A 16,222-nucleotide genomic window follows, 5' to 3' on the forward strand; every position below is an offset into this window, starting at 1 on the left:
TGGATGTCAATTTACAAAACAAATGTCTAACATCTGAACCTTCATTAGTTCTTTATTTATTGTCTAAAAATCAGATTTTAAACTGATCATAACGTCATAAAAACATAACTACAACAAAGAGTCTGTAACAAGAGAATGTTACTTTCACTAGCTTAAAACACAGCAGGACATGAAGCGGTGACGACGGTCAGCCTGAGGAGCTTCAGGTGTCAGACTTTCAGGCCACATCCTCATACCAACACCGGAATCAACCACAATCCTGCATCTTGTAGGTGCTTTTGTTTTCTCTTGCAAAACAATGGCATCTTGACCAGCCCTAATTTCTCACATTACATTCTTAGTCAATGTTAAATCTGAACTTATTTTTGGAATGAAGATTACATTTGTGATCGGGTGAAAGTTGAAGTATGGCGTGTAGAATGTGTGTTGGCATATGGTGACTTGATGGAGAGGATTATGATTCAAATACTGCTGTTTTAAAGCCAGACCTGACTTAATGATTGTAGACTCGTGGGGTTTCTAGCCTGTACATGTCGAACACACACACACACACACACACACACACACACACACACACACACACACACACTCAGAGTTTTCGTGCGACAATTTAATTAACAAGGTAAGAGGTGCTGAGTGAGCAAGGCTCTCATGTCACTCCAATATTTTGACAGCACATGTTCGCTGTCTGATTGTCATTCTGCAGTGCATTCCGGTTACAGGACTCCCCCCCCCCCGTCCCCAAGGCTCAATGGTATGGGCCACCTACTCGTGACGTCACAGTGACTGACTTCACAGGATAAATAGTGGAGCTCTGCGCCATGAGGCACAGGCTGGAGAGTCAATAGAGACCAAGATAGGGAAAGACGCTGGGCACTGCAAGTGAGAAGAAATACAATTAGCTTGATATTAACGTCGTAACATTTTTACATTTAGTACCAGCAGCAGCGGCAAATGACAATGAACGGGCAGATGAATGGTTTTCATAACTCCCTCATTGACGAGGACTGCTTCTTGTTCACCTCAGAGTCGGTCGGAGAAGGACACCCCGGTAAGACCCGACACACCATCCCTTTTATCAGTTTTTGCTGATGAAATGAGCTAAATTTCTAATTGTTTTTACGACGTCGTTTGTCAGCCATACTGTACAACTGTAATGTACAATCATTTGAACGAAGAAAAATGGAGCAGACATTATTCAATTGAGATCGTTACGGCCTTTCCGCCACTTGAACGTAAGCTGGGCCGGCTTCAAGAGCACGCGCTGCTAGCTAATGTTAGCTAGCTAATCTTTGCTGAGTAGGTGATGCTGCCGATGGTGGTCCATCGACAACAGACGCACCGGCGTTCGTACCAGACATTCGCTGTAAACATGACTTGAATGCTCTTGTCATTTTAGTATCACTATTTGGGAATTGGGTAAAATATTTCTGAACGTGCCGAATCGTCCGGGGATCTTCCAGAGGAAAGCGGGGCACAAAGACCGAATAGCCTTAATGTTATCCGTTTGTCTGGACAACGGGGCACGGATAGACTGTCTTGTTATATGTCCTCGGCAGATGACATTAGTTTAATGTTTATAAATTTATCACGCTTGCCTTCCGGTCCCCGGGTCGCTGCGCGCGGGCGCGCTCCCTTCCTCACCACATGTGCACATGCTGAAATGGCGACTGTTTAAGACGCTGCGAGCCACTCCCACTGAGCACGATCCGGACTGATGGCGAAAACGTGCTAGAGTGTACATTCAGGCCCAGTGATCTGGATTTGCTGCATTCTGCTATTGATGCCGGTGTTCAGTTGCAATGTTTTTGTTTTAACAGACAAGATCTGCGATCAGATCAGTGATGCAGTTCTGGATGCCCATCTGAAGCAGGATCCTGATGCCAAAGTTGCTTGCGGTAAGAAAAAAAAAAAAAAATCTTTTCTCCATGTGTATGTTGACTCAAGTCAGATGTTTACAATGAGAGTGGAATAATGAGCGCTGGTTATATCGTCTTCTTTGCCTCATGCAGAGACTGTTGCCAAGACTGGGATGATCCTGTTGGCTGGTGAGGTGACATCGCGTGCCACCGTGGACTACCAGAAAGTTGTCCGCGACACCATCCGCCAAATCGGATATGATGACTCCCGCAAAGGTGTGGCATGTTGTTGTATTACTGGTTTGTGCTTCTCAGCTTGTTTGTTTTTATGAGCGGTGTCTTCAGCTGCTGCCGTCTGTCTCCTGCACAGGTTTTGACTTTAAGACCTGCAATGTTCTTGTGGCCTTGGAGCAACAGTCTCCTGACATTGCTCAGGGTGTTCACGTTGACCGTAATGAGGAGGACATTGGAGCAGGGGACCAGGTCAGTAGTGTATATCAACATTTTGGTCTGTCATATGTGTTCTTTAGTCACACATTGCTGGTCTTTTAGTGCCCTTAAATAAGACTTGTGCTTTTAAGACATTGAGTTGATGTCTCCTCCTCTGCAGGGCTTGATGTTTGGATACGCCACTGATGAGACCGAGGAGTGTATGCCTCTCACAATTGTCCTTGCCCACAAGTTGAACGCTAAGATGGCTGAGTTGCGTCGCGATGGCACCCTTCCGTGGCTCCGGCCAGACTCAAAGACACAGGTAGAGCTGTCATACTTGCATTTGTCAACTACTATAAATCCACTTTTTGTTGGTGGGATTTAGATTATTTTCTCTTTTAACTTTCTTCACAGGTTACTGTCCAGTACCGCCAGGACCGCGGCGCCATGCTTCCAGTGCGTGTGCACACGATTGTTATCTCCGTGCAGCACGACGAGGATATTTGCCTGGAGGAGATGAGAGATGCCCTGAAGGAGAAAGTCATCAAGGCTGTTGTTCCCTGCATCTATTTGGATGATGACACCATCTACCACCTGCAGCCCAGTGGGCGATTTGTCATTGGAGGCCCACAGGTAAGTGTCAGAGGGTGTGGCTTTCAGAAACTATTAAGCATTTGAGTTACTTCCCTGTGTAACCCCTGCTCTTCCATCACAGGGTGATGCCGGCCTGACAGGGCGTAAAATCATTGTTGACACTTACGGAGGCTGGGGAGCCCACGGTGGTGGTGCTTTCTCTGGGAAGGATTACACAAAGGTGGACCGCTCTGCTGCTTATGCTGCCCGCTGGGTGGCCAAGTCTCTGGTGAAGGCAGAACTCTGCAGGAGAGTGTTGGTCCAGGTGAGTGGCAGAGTCAAAAACCAACTGTCTGCATCTTCGAAAGCGGGACAGCAGGAGGCTCCTTCCTGAATTTTCTTTGTGTTTATGCTTTATATAATATGCATGTCTGTGTGTCTTGTATTAGGTGTCCTATGCTATTGGAGTCGCCCACCCCCTCTCCATTTCTATCTTCCACTACGGGACCTCCAACAGGAGTGAGAGAGAGCTGCTTGACATTGTGAAGAGGAACTTCGATCTCCGTCCTGGAGTGATCGTCAGGTAATGTATAACCCCTGAAGCCACCTGCTACTCAATGAAACAACAGCTCTTGGTGCCTTCCTGTTTCCTGTGCTTTAGTTTTGTCTTCCAGGATTTAGAAATAAATGAATTCATTAATGTACCATTTTTCTTTTGCTGCAGTCGCCATTTTGTTTGACTTCTGTGAAAAAAAGCTATGAGTTTGCCGTATCCTTCTTCTTAATTACATATTATAGTGTTAAAGGTAACACATGTGGGCATTAGTGAGGGCAAAGTCTCATCTGTTATGGTAGACATTTATGATATCTGGTTGTAATCAAACCTTGTAGCTCATAGTTACATAAGCTTCCTTTTTATAAATTGGATGAGTGTGGTTTCCATCTGCAAGCTGCAGTCAACACACTGCTCAGGTGGGCATGGTAAGTGTTGAAGCTTCACGTGTTTCCTCTTAACCGACTGGTCTGACAAACCTGATTTATTTTTCTCCTTCCTACCTTTTTCCCCTCCTTTTTTTCTTTTTAAATTTTGTGACTACTGACACGCTCCACTGGCAAATATGAGTGTGTGAGTGTGAATGTGTGCATTTGAGGTCACTTGGTATGACTGCTGCTAAATGTGTTGATTATGTATTCCAGGGAGCTGGATCTGAAGAAGCCCGTGTATCAGAGGACTGCAGCCTATGGCCACTTTGGCCGAGACTCCTTCCCATGGGAGGTGCCCAAAAAACTCAAATACTAAACCTGTTAAGCTTTTCCCCCCAGGCTTGTTGGTGTATACTACAGAGAAGCCTCCAAGGTTCCGGGGGTGAAATGCGCGTATCTCTTTCATAATAGTGGTATCATTTAACACATGACTCCCTTCCTCACTCCACCCCCCTCCTTTGTCTTGTTACTGTTTTCTGCTGATTGCAGTATCATACTGGGTTATAGGAGGCATGCCTCACAAACTTGATGTTTAAAGAATTGGATGAGTTCCATGAACTCATGCACCATAGTAATGCTCTCCCACGTCTTGACGTTCCCCTGCGTCTCGTTGTGATAGTCCCCGAACAGCAGCCTTCAGTTGTTCACCTTTTGGCATTCCACACTTGTCAGTATCGTCAGTCTTATATTCAGTGTCATGGCGGTAGCATATTAGGCTATATGCGATACCCCTCTTAATTTTCTGGTGCTACTGATGTAAGGAGTCTGCAACATCTAAAAAGTCGATTTAGAAGCTTAATCTGATAGTTGGAGGGTCCTCTGATCGGGAAGCTTCTCAAACAAGTGGAGCTTCTTTCTAAACATTCCTCCTTTGTCAATCTGGTACACTTATTCTCCGACCTAGTGTTCTTTATCCTTTTCGTTAGCTTTATTCCCTCGTCTTTGTGGAGGATGCTAGAATGGCACAATTAAAATTCAAGGGTTGTTGCTGTTTTCACAAAAAAATGCTATGCATTGCAGGCTAAGGGGCGAGCCAGATCCTAATTATACAAGCTCACAGCTGAGCGTAAAGCCTCAGACGCCTCCACAGACCTTTGCTGTTTTCTGACGTAATACAGAAAAGTCAGAAGCTGCTATGTCACTGCTCGGGTCTGCAGAGGTGTTGGTGATACTTGATTGCGATAGAAAAATTGGATTGTTTATGCATTGGAAATTAAATTTTAAATGAGTCCTTTTTAAATGAATTTCACTTGCTTTTTTATGGTTTGACATGACTAAAGGCCCTCTTACCCCTTAAGTATATTGATGGCAGGTGTAGCTACAGAGAAACCTGGTTCCCATCTTTATCCTTAGGGGTGGGTGTTGTTTGCCACAGAGTCTTATTGGCAGGACTCAAACCTCGACACTATTTATTTGTTCTCTGAAACTCTGCGTGGATACAGAGAAGCTGATGTTTCAGAAGACAGCTTTAAACAAACTTGGTTATTAAATCTCTAATTCCTTGTGACTTGATAATTTTTCAGTGTGTTGCTTGAGGCTCCAGAGTGTTGTACAGAAAAGCTTTGGTCTCCCTCAGCTGACTACTGTTAGTGGCTATTTTACAACCTTTTTTTATTTGTGGACCGTATAGCTTATTTTTTAGGTGACAGTTTTGAAATCCCATTCAAATGTCTGGTGCAATTCTTTGGCTCTTGTATCCTCATTAATGGAATGGCAACATTTGGTTGGTGTAGTACAGAGAAACCAGCCTTGTTTACACAGCCATCCCATGTGCGGGATAGAGTTTAAAGTTTTGCTTTTGTTCCCTCGGAGGTCATCCCGTTGGTTACAGTAAGTGTAAGAGTGCCTTTTCTATTTCCTCAACTCCCCGTTTGCTTTTCTCCCTCCTACCATCATGCGTTCAACTTCCAGAGGAACAAGTAGCTCATACTGTATTATGCTTCATGTCTAGCCTGGGTAGTTTCCTTATGCTCTGTAATAAACAACTACTCCTTTCAAATATCTGTGTCATGAATTTTCTTGTTTGTTCAATGATATTGCACATACGGTCCTGTGGAATACCATCTGTGCCTCATTTAAAAGACTTGTCACAATGCAGAAGAAGAACTGTAATACCAGAGCAAGTCATTCTGACATATTACCCCAGCAAGTGTTAGTAACACCGGTGCTTGTCCTAAAGTAAATCAGAATATCTTGTGAAAACTCTTATTTTCTATGGTGAGAGTGTAATCCCTCGCTTATAAGACAGCAAAAATGTGATGGCAACATTTAATCATATGGATCCATATCAAGAGTTGAAGTAAAAACACTCCCTTTGCTTTATTATAGATCTTTCCAGAAGCATTGCAGAGGAGACAATATTTGGCCTGTCTGTGCTGCTTTGGTTGCCATTCAATCACAAGTAGATGATGACACACTGTGAGTTTTCCCTTCAAAGGTCCCCCCCAGAGGGATTTAGAAGCACTTCTGTTTTTAGGACGCTTCTTCCCAATTTATTAAGCACCATCTCGTGTGTTCATGAATACAATTAACAAGAGCAGGTAGTGTTGCTTCACAACTCTATGTATTCATGACAACGTAAGGCTGTTTAATGGTATTCAAACTTCATTTTGTTTGCTTCCATATGTAGTGGTGTCCATTGACTTTCAAGCACAATTGGGACCCTTGAAATGGTCTAAACTGAAACACTGGAAAGTCCCTGTTCATAAATCCACATTTCATTTCTCCTCAATGGCAGTAATAAAACTGTCTTCAGTCCATGATGTCAAGCAGTCATAAGAAGGCCTCGAGAAATTAGCATGGGCCATTCTGTTTCAAAAGTTGTTTACAAGTCCTTAACAACTGAATAGCATTTAACCCAAAAGATGTGAATTCTGTACCTGCGGTCGACATGCACTGTGCTCTGTGATATATACAGTTCTCAAAATGAGCTGGTGTGACAGCTGTTTTGCATTCATCAGCAGGGTCACTGCTTTAGGGTTGGAAGAATTTTCCAGAGTTGTAGGTTCTTGCTCTTGGCCCCAAAGAACAGTGCCTACAGCAGAGTTTGACCCCAAACCAAGCTCCGTCTTATTGACCTGACAGCTGCCTGAACTTGATGGACAGGTAAAATAGCTCTTGGAGATCAGCCAGCTGCATCAGATTTTGAAGCAGATAATGTACACTTGCAGCTTTTCTGGTTAAAGTAGTTCTGTGGTATTTGTATTACGAAAGCTGGGATTGCCAGCAATGACGGTTCCCATGTGTTTTGACTTGTTGGTAGCTCGTCTCCACTGAGGACCAGCTGAGCTCCATCTTTCTTTGACGCTGAGCAGCAGAGCGTGTTGTTTGTGGAGACACCAGTGGATATTGCTCGACTCACTGACGGGGACCAACTGTGTTTCGATCCTCATTACCCTTTGAGAAAAGTCATTTTGAATTTTAGATTTTGCTAAGTGTAAAAAAAAAAAGCGATAAGTATACTAAAACAAATAATGTAGACTTTTTTTTTCTTATTCGGACATGTTTATTCATTTCCTTTGTTGTCTGAGCTGTTGCTGGAGCAAAGGCAACACAGTCCACCAGCCCTGTTTAATTCAACATCCGCCGTCTGAGATGGGGCAAGGCCAAAGCTCTGCTTCCAGCAAGCGAGTCAGCCTTCTGCAAACTGCACTGCATGAAGGGAGGAGCTCGTTTCGTCTCTTTGTGTAACACCAAATGGTCAGATTTCAAAGCACACATTGATTGCGTGATTAAACATTTTTATCTTCTTTTTGTTCATGCACCGAAATCGACGGTTGCTGATAACGTGGGGTGCTTTGTGTGTTCATAAGTGACAGATGCCTGTGTTGAAACAGCATGTCTTTTCGGCAATATCAATGTTCCCTGTGAACACATTTTTAATAGGCTTTAAAATGGGTTCAACGAAGACATCACTCTGCCCAAAAGATACTCATTTTACAGAATGTATTATAATAATTGTGTATTGACTTACACCCATCTTTTTCTCATCTCTTTAAAGGTGTGTGCAGTTAACGATTTACCGTAACACTCTGCAGTGGTGGTGATAAGGACAGGGACGAAGGGATTCATCAGTGACCTTTGTGTAGATAAACGGAGGAATTCACATGTGTCTCTGTGAACCTTGAATTGATAACAAAGGTTAGACACAACAACACCAGAACACAAATGCTTACTCCGTGACTCCATTTGCAGGTATTGCATTGTACAGTAACCGCAACACAAAGGGATGATGGAGGCCTTGGTCTTGGAGTAACAAAATAATACAACTGTTAATGTAGTTGCGGGAAATGGTTCAAAGGGCAAGGTGTGACAAAGCAATTTCTCAAATTAAACACTAAACCAAGAAAGAGTAAAGGAGGACACACGAGGACAAAAGGAGAAAAGGATTTGGGAATATGCTGGCGTTCCATACATCCAGTGATCTGCTGCGGTCTTCTCAAAAATATAGTGGTAAAGCATGTTCAGAATCAGCGAGACGTATCCGTGCTAGTTTTCCAAAAATGTTGTTCAAAGATGATACATGATCAGCAGCGTAGCCATGCACGTCATCAAAAATGAGGAGTTTAATTCACAAAATGTTTATCAAGTTGGCATTTTTTTCCTTTATAATCCACAATTTCTTTCTAGAACAATCACCACTTGTTACCAGACAATGGTGATAAAACACTGTTGTTTTCAGATACAACTCTACCGATCAGTAATGACATTATGACCACTGACAGGTGAAGTGAATAACACTGACTGTCTCTTCATCATGGCACCTGTTAGTGGGTGGGTTATATTAGGCAGCAAGTGAACATTTTGTCCTCAAACTTGGTGTGTTAGAAGCAGGAAAATGGGAAAGCGTAAGGATTTGAGTGATTTTGTTGAAGGCCAAATTGTGATCGCTAGACGACTGGATCAGAGCATCCCCAAAACTGCAGCTCTTGTGGGGCGTTCCTGGTCTGCAGTGGTCAGTATCTACTAAAAGTGGTCCAAGGAAAGAACTGTGGTGAACCGGCGACAGGATCATGGGCGGCCAAGGCTCATTGATGCACGTAGGGAGGGAAGACTGCCCTGCGTGGTCTGATCCAACAGACGAGGTACTGTTACTCAAATTGCAAAAAATGGTAATGCTGGTTCTGATAGAAAGGTGTCAGAATACACAGTGCATCACAGATTGTTGAATATGGTGCTGCATAGCCACAGACCAGTCAGGGTGCCCATGCTGACCCCTGTATATAAAAATCAAAATGCTTAATATGTAAAACTGTACATGAAATAAGAGAGAATTAAGTGATAGCAGGAGTAGAGAAGGTCTCATGGCACAGTCGGTACAGAGACACTGACGGACTGAATTCACTGCCAAAATAAACACGAGGTAATACATGAATAAATCCTTAAAACCCAGCAGCTAATTAAAAATAATGCTGCTTAAGCATATACAAAGGGGAACACACCCCATCTTAACACAAATTTGCTGTCTGACATGCTTGCCATTGAATCTTTGGTACATCTTGCTAATCTCAGGTCATTTGGAACTGGTTTCAACAGGATTTGAGGCTACAATAGGTTTGCTTTAGCTGAGTTTAAACAATCATTAATGACTTTTTTTAATGAAAATATTAGCTTCTGTAGTACACATTAGTAAAATTCAGTCTAATTCAGCATTAAGCCCAAAAACTCCCACAAAACACTTCTCAGATAACACAGCTGCGAACTGCTTACTGGAGAACTGAAGGTTTGTACAGTGGAAATATTTGCAAAATTAATTATTAATCAATTAATTCTACAGAATATATAGACATTTGCTCTGATGGTATTCTGCAGTATGTATTGTATGCTTTCTAAGTCTACATCTGTAAGGATGTCAGTTCATTGGCAGTTGTTCAAACCAGATGTCAAAATGAGTTCTAACATCCAGTAAAACGAGTCTGGGCAGTGCTGTCTTGTCAGTGCCTTGAAGATGTAGCAAAGATGATTTCTTTGCTGCAGTGCTGAGAAAAATCTTCACATAAGACAAAGGAAAATACAATAATCTCTCCTAAGAAATGCACCAATGGAAAGATCTCTTTCCTTCCTGGTATCAGTAAATTCACTGCATCTGCACAACCTTTGCTTCGAGATATGAAACTTGCTTTTTCACGTCCTGCAATGCTTCCATGTGTTTATTTCACATTCTGACTGAACCTCATTCAGTGGGAGAGATTTTAGTATAAAATCCTCTTCAAGCAAAGGATCTCTGGAGCCTTTTCTGTGCTGAACTGCTAATCCAATGAGCTTTTTCACTATAATTAGCTTTGTTATTGCCACACAAATCCTGCCAGCTTTGTAAATTAATGAGTGGATTTTGCGGTCTGCACATGTGGTCGCTGCACCAGAAGCATGAGTTTTACTGTTTTGGAGACTTGCATACTTGCATTTTCCTTCCATGGCAACACCAATGATTTGGATAGGATTATTATTTACAACCTAACTTTTCTAATCTCCAGAAATATCAAACCATGAAACGAAAAAACACAAAACTTTACTTCTCAAAATGTCTCCCTCACTGAATAAATGGTTGGCATTTTATGACCTCATGTCTGGAAGAACTCCTTGTCTCCGAAGGCTGGTACAGCTCATTCTACATACATCACTACAGTTATAAGATATCAAGCTAATATTCATGCTCAGGTAGCATCAGCACATTGAGACCTCGAGTCTCGTGGGCAGTTTGACCACAGCAGCTGTGCATTTCCACGACCTCACTGCCTCAGTCCAGCGCCTATATTTAACCCTGAATGGTGGGGGGTTATGTTGGGGTTACACTTCCACAGCCTTGAATGGGCAAGATCACTCGCCGCCGCAGCAGTGTCACAGCGCTATCCTGGTGCAGCTGAAATGCACCAGGATGAAATCATAAAAGTCCACCACCACCACCACCACACTCAATTTATGAGGCAACGGTGTGCTGATACAGCCTCACATTTCATCCATGATGAGCACCAGCACTGCACCTTTACAGTCTTTTGGCTTGCTGTAGCTTTTGTGCACATAAAGCTTTGATCACGGTTTACAGCATGATATCTTTGTTTCTGCACAACAAAAAAGAACACAGAGAATTCTTCCCACAACAAAGAGCACAGAGGGCACAGCCTGTGCTCTGCTTGTACATGAGACCAAACAAAGCTCTATGGACACCAAAACAGAGCATGATGTTGAGACCAAACATTGCTGTGGACTGAAAGATATTGTCCCTTTAATTGTCACTGCATGCTAACGAGCAGAGCGGGGTAGAGATTTGACACAGTGAGAGGGGAAGCAGGTCAGCTGTTTGCTTGAGGTCAGTGGGATTTCTTTTAAGGATTGGGTGACAGCTGATGCAATAAATGCAGAAGCTTGCTCCTGCTCTACTGTACTGTACTGTACTTGTGCAGGAAATGAAAGCCAAACATTGCTCTCTTACCTTTTTGCAATTCCTAGTGCTTTGGGTATAAAGGGTGCATATGTTTGCTTTCGCTGTGTTTCAAAATTCATACAGCCTTGTTGCACAGCCTACATGTTTTAGAAATGCATTAGGCTATACACAAAAAACAAGTTTCAAAAAGCTGTATCTGTAATTTCATGTTGGTGTGTGGAATAACCCCACCTTATTGTCACGACACTGCCCTGTTTTGATGATGGTTATAAAGGTACATGCAGTTACACACACCTTTGAATCAGCCTGCGACATTGTCAACTCCACAGTTATGCAATCAAATTTAGTAGCTGCGGAGACGTTGCAAAATCGTATCTTTGCTGCTGTTAAAGTGGTGTTAAACTCAATCTATCATTGTACTCTACCCAGACTAAATTCTACAGAATGTTACGTAACATCTGTCTTTGAGATTACTTCATCCGGCTGAGGAAAGTTTAAGAACCACTTACAAAAATGGTCTAAAATAAGAATGTTAGGTACATGTGTTGATCCTATTACAAAATGTGTGTTTTCTTACATTAGATTATTATGAGCATATTTAAGGAGTCTATTTATAAACAAAACAAGCAAGTAAAAAAAATAGAAATCAAGAGACGAGGCAAGACGATGCAGGAAAACTGGGCCCTTAGCCTTAGGCGCTCTTATTTTAGATGACATCAACACATAAGAGAGAAAAAAACAGGATGTAAATACACACATTCTACAAAGTAAATATTTCTCAATTAACCACGATGGGCAAACAGAGATAAAGATAGCAGCTTTGTTTACTTTGGTCTTAAACAATGGTGCTTTGGCCATGATGGGACTGTGAACAGAGAAATGGAAATAATTTCATACACGTAGCATATTAGGCAATATTCAGAGGTTAACAAATACCTGACCGACAGCTTGCCTGTCACAACAAGTACTGCTGTAAATTGCTGTCATGTCTTCAAAGTGTTACCTGGGGTTAAATTAGAAAACCACAGGCTGTGCATTATATAATACTGTAAATGTGGTGCTACATTAAGGGGGTAAGGTGTAAAGGTTTGAGTTGTGATTGGGTAATTTCCAGCCAATTGAGGAATGATGAAACGGGAGATGATGTGGCGAGCAGCACTGTAGGTGACATAGGAATGTTTGCGCCCCCCTCGGAACTTCAGTCACATGCTAACTGAAGAATGAAAAGCAAGCTGGAAGTGGGCGTTAACAAACCAGAGGGGAGTGCCTCTGTTCCACCAATAGCATGGCAGAGGCACACCTCCTCGACAAGGCTTTGCGTAACACTTGGCCCGCCATGTGTTCAGAGGATGAAGTTTGCATATTTTCATGTATTAATGAAAACAATGAATTAATCTCCTACTATGGTGTGAATAAACAGCTTGTCTGTTCAAATGTGAAGTCGGCTTTGTTTTTTTCCACAGCCAAGGGAACCAGTGGAAGTTTGTTTCCACTTTTCAGAACAGGGATGGCATGTCTGCTGTTCATCCATCGAACTGCACACTGATGCATTTAACCTGTGGACTGCTGCTGGTGTCTAAAGTTTTAAAGGAGGATGTTAGCCCTATTAAGAACTCATTTTTTCTTATTTCTGCGTCCCAAGGTCATGCTGTTAATGTTCGTGATACACAGCTAGACACCGCTCTCCTTTACATCAGAGGAAGGTCGACAAAATACACCCCTGACTAGTTCAAACTTGCTGGGTTTGTTCCAGGTGGTGAAATAAGCTAATGACAGCAAACTAGTTCTCCAGGATGGAGGGTGGGGAAAGACGTGAAACAATGGCCAATACCACAACAGGCCATGATTGTGAGATTTAAAAGCAGGGGCAGCACCCCACACAATGAATGTTGCACTAGCTTATTAAAGTCATAAAATGCAATTCTGAAATGCCATTAAAAAATGAAGTTCATATATGTGGCTATATTAATTTAGCCAATCTCTTAGTTTGACTCTGAATTGGACTGCTGTGTGAGAGATCACCCAGTATTAATGCACAAGACTTCTTATGTAATGAGTCCAAGAAGTGTTCATTGTCAGACAAGCACCACCTAATATTACACACCAGTGACCCTGCAAATTCTAGGTGTGCCTTTCCAGTTTCTACCTTTTAAGTAAAAAGTGGCACAAGTTCAAAAAATATTCTCCAAACTGTTCTCACCCACAGAGGAACGAGCTGTTTGGATATTTGTCTTTAAAACTGGAACACAGTTAGTATGCATTAATTGACCAAAGTCTCATTTGACTACTATTTAAAACAAAAGCAGAGACCATAACACAGGCCTGCAGAGTTCAAACCCTGAGCCATACTGCCACCTGGTGATGGACATGATATGAAAAACTTCAGTCAAGTGAAATTTATACAGTATTTTGCAGTATCCCAATACTGTACGTATTCTTAACAATATATATTTCAGGATAGAACTGATCAAAGTCAGGAAAAGGTGTTGATCTGTTATTTTTCTGTACAGATTTGAGTGCTTTTTTTTACAGGAGAAAATCACATTTCATGGCTGTTCAATTCCAGACACATTTGGACAGTAACAAATGGCATTTATGTATATTTCTTTTTATATGTAAAGAGTTGTTTCCTCAAAAAACATTACAGTATCAAAAATAAAAGTATTTCAAAAACCCCAAATAAATTACAATACTGAAAACAACAAAACACAGTTGCCACACAAACTTATCATCATGGCTACATCCACCAAACTCTCCAACTTATAAAAAAACAAAACAAAATTCTCACATTTCTAAACATGAATTTGCTGATAGACTGATGTTCTGTTCACAGCATTTTACAAAAAAAAAAAAAGGTATAAATCTTGTTTATAAAAACTAGATCTTTGTAAACACAAGAATCACAGGACATGTTCAATGCAGGAGGAAGGTGAACAGTGCTCTCTGTCAGAGTACCTTCTCCTCTCTGGGTTTAACTGTTAGAAAGTAACAACATCATTTTATAGGTCCAGTCAACTTGGATCTCCCTAAAGTTATGAGTGAGGGTATGAGGTAACAGTCCAAGCTGAGTAAAATGTAGTAAACATGAACCTGACAGCCAACTCTCAACCATACTGTCTATGGTAAGTGCTGCTTCTTCTCCTTTGAAAACAGAAGACGGCTTTGATTGTGGGCCAACTCGTTGTATCTGTGCTGACAGTCACTGTACATGACCAGTGTCCTCATTATGACTCCAACACTGTCAACCGCGATAATGCTTTGGAGGAGCACAGAACTGCAAATGAAGTGTTGCCCCTGCTTGCCTGTGGCCCCTCTGCCATCATAATCTACTGTTTTAGAATATCACTCAACGTTTGTCTTGTCTAGTGTCCATTTCTTTTCGAATTCGAGCCTCTAGAGCTGCCCTCATGGCTGAATCCAGGATGTTCTTCTCTGCAACACGTTCCACCACCTTCTCAGGCTTATCCTCCTTTAGAAACAGAAAGAACATGAGGGAATTAAGAGGAAAGCAAAGTAAAAGTGACCAAAGAGCAAGAAACATCAGTCAAAGGGATGCGCATTAACCTTGTGCACAAGGAAGGAGGTAATGGTACCAGAGTCTGCCTGATAGTCGAGCCAGAAGAGTTCAGTTCCATGGGTCTCTGTTTCTGTGCTTGACCCACTCTCATTCCACTCTTCAGCCTCAGCACCGGCTCCTGGCTCAGATCCATCTGGAAAATGAGCACACACATGCATATTCTCTTCACTGGATTCAGTGGATTTCCTATTGGCAAAGCAACCAAGAGCATCAAACTTACGTCTGCGTCGAGGATGGTACACCTGGATATCAGGTCGACGGGGTCGTCTCGGGGTTGTGGTGTGCCTCCGCCGCTGAAGCTCTTTGGCTTGCTTCACCTCCTTATCATAGTCATCTCTTGAAGAGAAATCAACATTTTGTTACAGCTTGGAAATGTACAATATACCTGACCTGTTTTAAGAACATACAGTGCAGCATATCTCTGACCTTGTAGTCTAGCTAAACAACAGCAATAAGGCAATCTTGTTCTAGTTTTACTGTTGTTTACATAAGGATAACAAGTTGCAATCCTGTTCCCCTAAAGCAACTACAACAACTACTACTACTACTGTAAGCTCCTTCATTGCAACTTCAAAAAAGTATTGTAAATTCCAGATTTTTTTCTGTATATTTGCTTTAGTGAAGGCATTTCAGAGACGAATGAATTTTGGCACTCAAATGCATCATTCTCTTCACCTAACAATGTTGTGTCAATGGTTTGCCAGTAAAGTCTGACACATTGTACAAAGTAGAGAAAACAAAAATAGCGTTTAGGATGAGAAAATTAGGTAAAACGTCCACTGCACTTCAAACTCACACCAACCTGCAACCTCATTTTTTTTTTTTTTTTTTTTTTAAATTACAATAAGTAGCTAACTATACGTTGTTGGCAGAACATCTTTTGGTCTTAACCCACGGATTGCCTTGGCCAATAGGCCCGTGCGACCTTTCCTTATATTTTCACTTGAAGCGTAAAAGGTGTACTAGTCAGTACCTTCCCTAACAATGAACCTTCCTTTGCCATCAGATCGACTTCTATAAAAATGTGTGGTTGCAGCTCTAGGTATTGTAGCTGGATGTTGTGAACAAGCTAGCTTGTATGCTAGCTACTAGCATTAGCTAACGGTACTTGAGGAAATCACCTAGCAATCTGGTTCCTCCGGATATGGTGTAGGAAGCCGTGGCTCATATCCAAACGGCCCCCTGGTTTGTATTTCAGCTCATGCACTTCATCGTCTCTTAAAATATCCATTTCAACAAACACCTCCAATACGGCGACAGTATTTGTGAGCTAATGACGCTAATGATTGCAACAAGTCACGGCTAGATCCATAGACACTGACACAAAGCTACATGCTAGCTAACGGTAAATTGTTGTCCAATTGTAACACTCCCGGAGTTTACAAATTAATAATAGCTACAAAATGCACATTTTCT

General features: G+C 42.0%; 2 protein-coding genes across 2 annotated transcripts; one reads left to right on the plus strand and one right to left on the minus strand.

The window, feature by feature from the left end:
- Positions 1 to 798: 798 nt before the first annotated feature.
- On the plus strand, positions 799 to 5,847 carry mat2ab (methionine adenosyltransferase 2Ab). The gene is made up of 9 exons (XM_076730866.1): positions 799 to 1,051; positions 1,821 to 1,898; positions 2,013 to 2,135; positions 2,230 to 2,342; positions 2,470 to 2,613; positions 2,706 to 2,924; positions 3,007 to 3,189; positions 3,314 to 3,447; positions 4,062 to 5,847. Exons 1-9 carry the CDS (start codon positions 955 to 957, stop codon positions 4,162 to 4,164), a joined length of 1,194 nt encoding a protein of 397 aa, XP_076586981.1. The 5' UTR covers positions 799 to 954; the 3' UTR covers positions 4,165 to 5,847.
- Positions 5,848 to 13,703: 7,856 nt separating this feature from the next.
- Positions 13,704 to 16,158, minus strand: c5h2orf68 (chromosome 5 C2orf68 homolog). The gene is made up of 4 exons (XM_076731130.1): positions 15,928 to 16,158; positions 15,027 to 15,142; positions 14,794 to 14,939; positions 13,704 to 14,698 (listed from the first exon to the last, which is right to left on the minus strand). The coding sequence occupies exons 1-4, from the start codon at positions 16,035 to 16,037 to the stop codon at positions 14,576 to 14,578; spliced, it is 495 nt and encodes a 164-aa protein (XP_076587245.1). The 5' UTR covers positions 16,038 to 16,158; the 3' UTR covers positions 13,704 to 14,575.
- Between the last annotated feature and the right edge of the window lie 64 nt (positions 16,159 to 16,222).

The sequence above is a fragment of the Chaetodon auriga genome, chromosome 5, assembly GCF_051107435.1.
Source record: "Chaetodon auriga isolate fChaAug3 chromosome 5, fChaAug3.hap1, whole genome shotgun sequence".
Classification (NCBI taxonomy): Eukaryota; Metazoa; Chordata; class Actinopteri; order Chaetodontiformes; family Chaetodontidae; genus Chaetodon; species Chaetodon auriga.

Coding starts and splice junctions, on each gene's coding strand:
- c5h2orf68 (XM_076731130.1), bottom strand. CDS start 16,037: ATGGATATTTTAAGAGACGATGAAGTGCATGAGCTGAAATACAAACCA. Junction 15,143..15,927: donor CGGAGGAACCAGATTGCTAG/GTGATTTCCTCA, acceptor TTTCTCTTCAAG/AGATGACTATGATAAGGAGG. Junction 14,699..14,793: donor CCTCCTTCCTTGTGCACAAG/GTTAATGCGCAT, acceptor CTGTTTCTAAAG/GAGGATAAGCCTGAGAAGGT.
- mat2ab (XM_076730866.1), top strand. CDS start 955: ATGACAATGAACGGGCAGATGAATGGTTTTCATAACTCCCTCATTGAC. Junction 2,136..2,229: donor ATATGATGACTCCCGCAAAG/GTGTGGCATGTT, acceptor TCTCCTGCACAG/GTTTTGACTTTAAGACCTGC. Junction 2,614..2,705: donor GGCCAGACTCAAAGACACAG/GTAGAGCTGTCA, acceptor CTTTCTTCACAG/GTTACTGTCCAGTACCGCCA.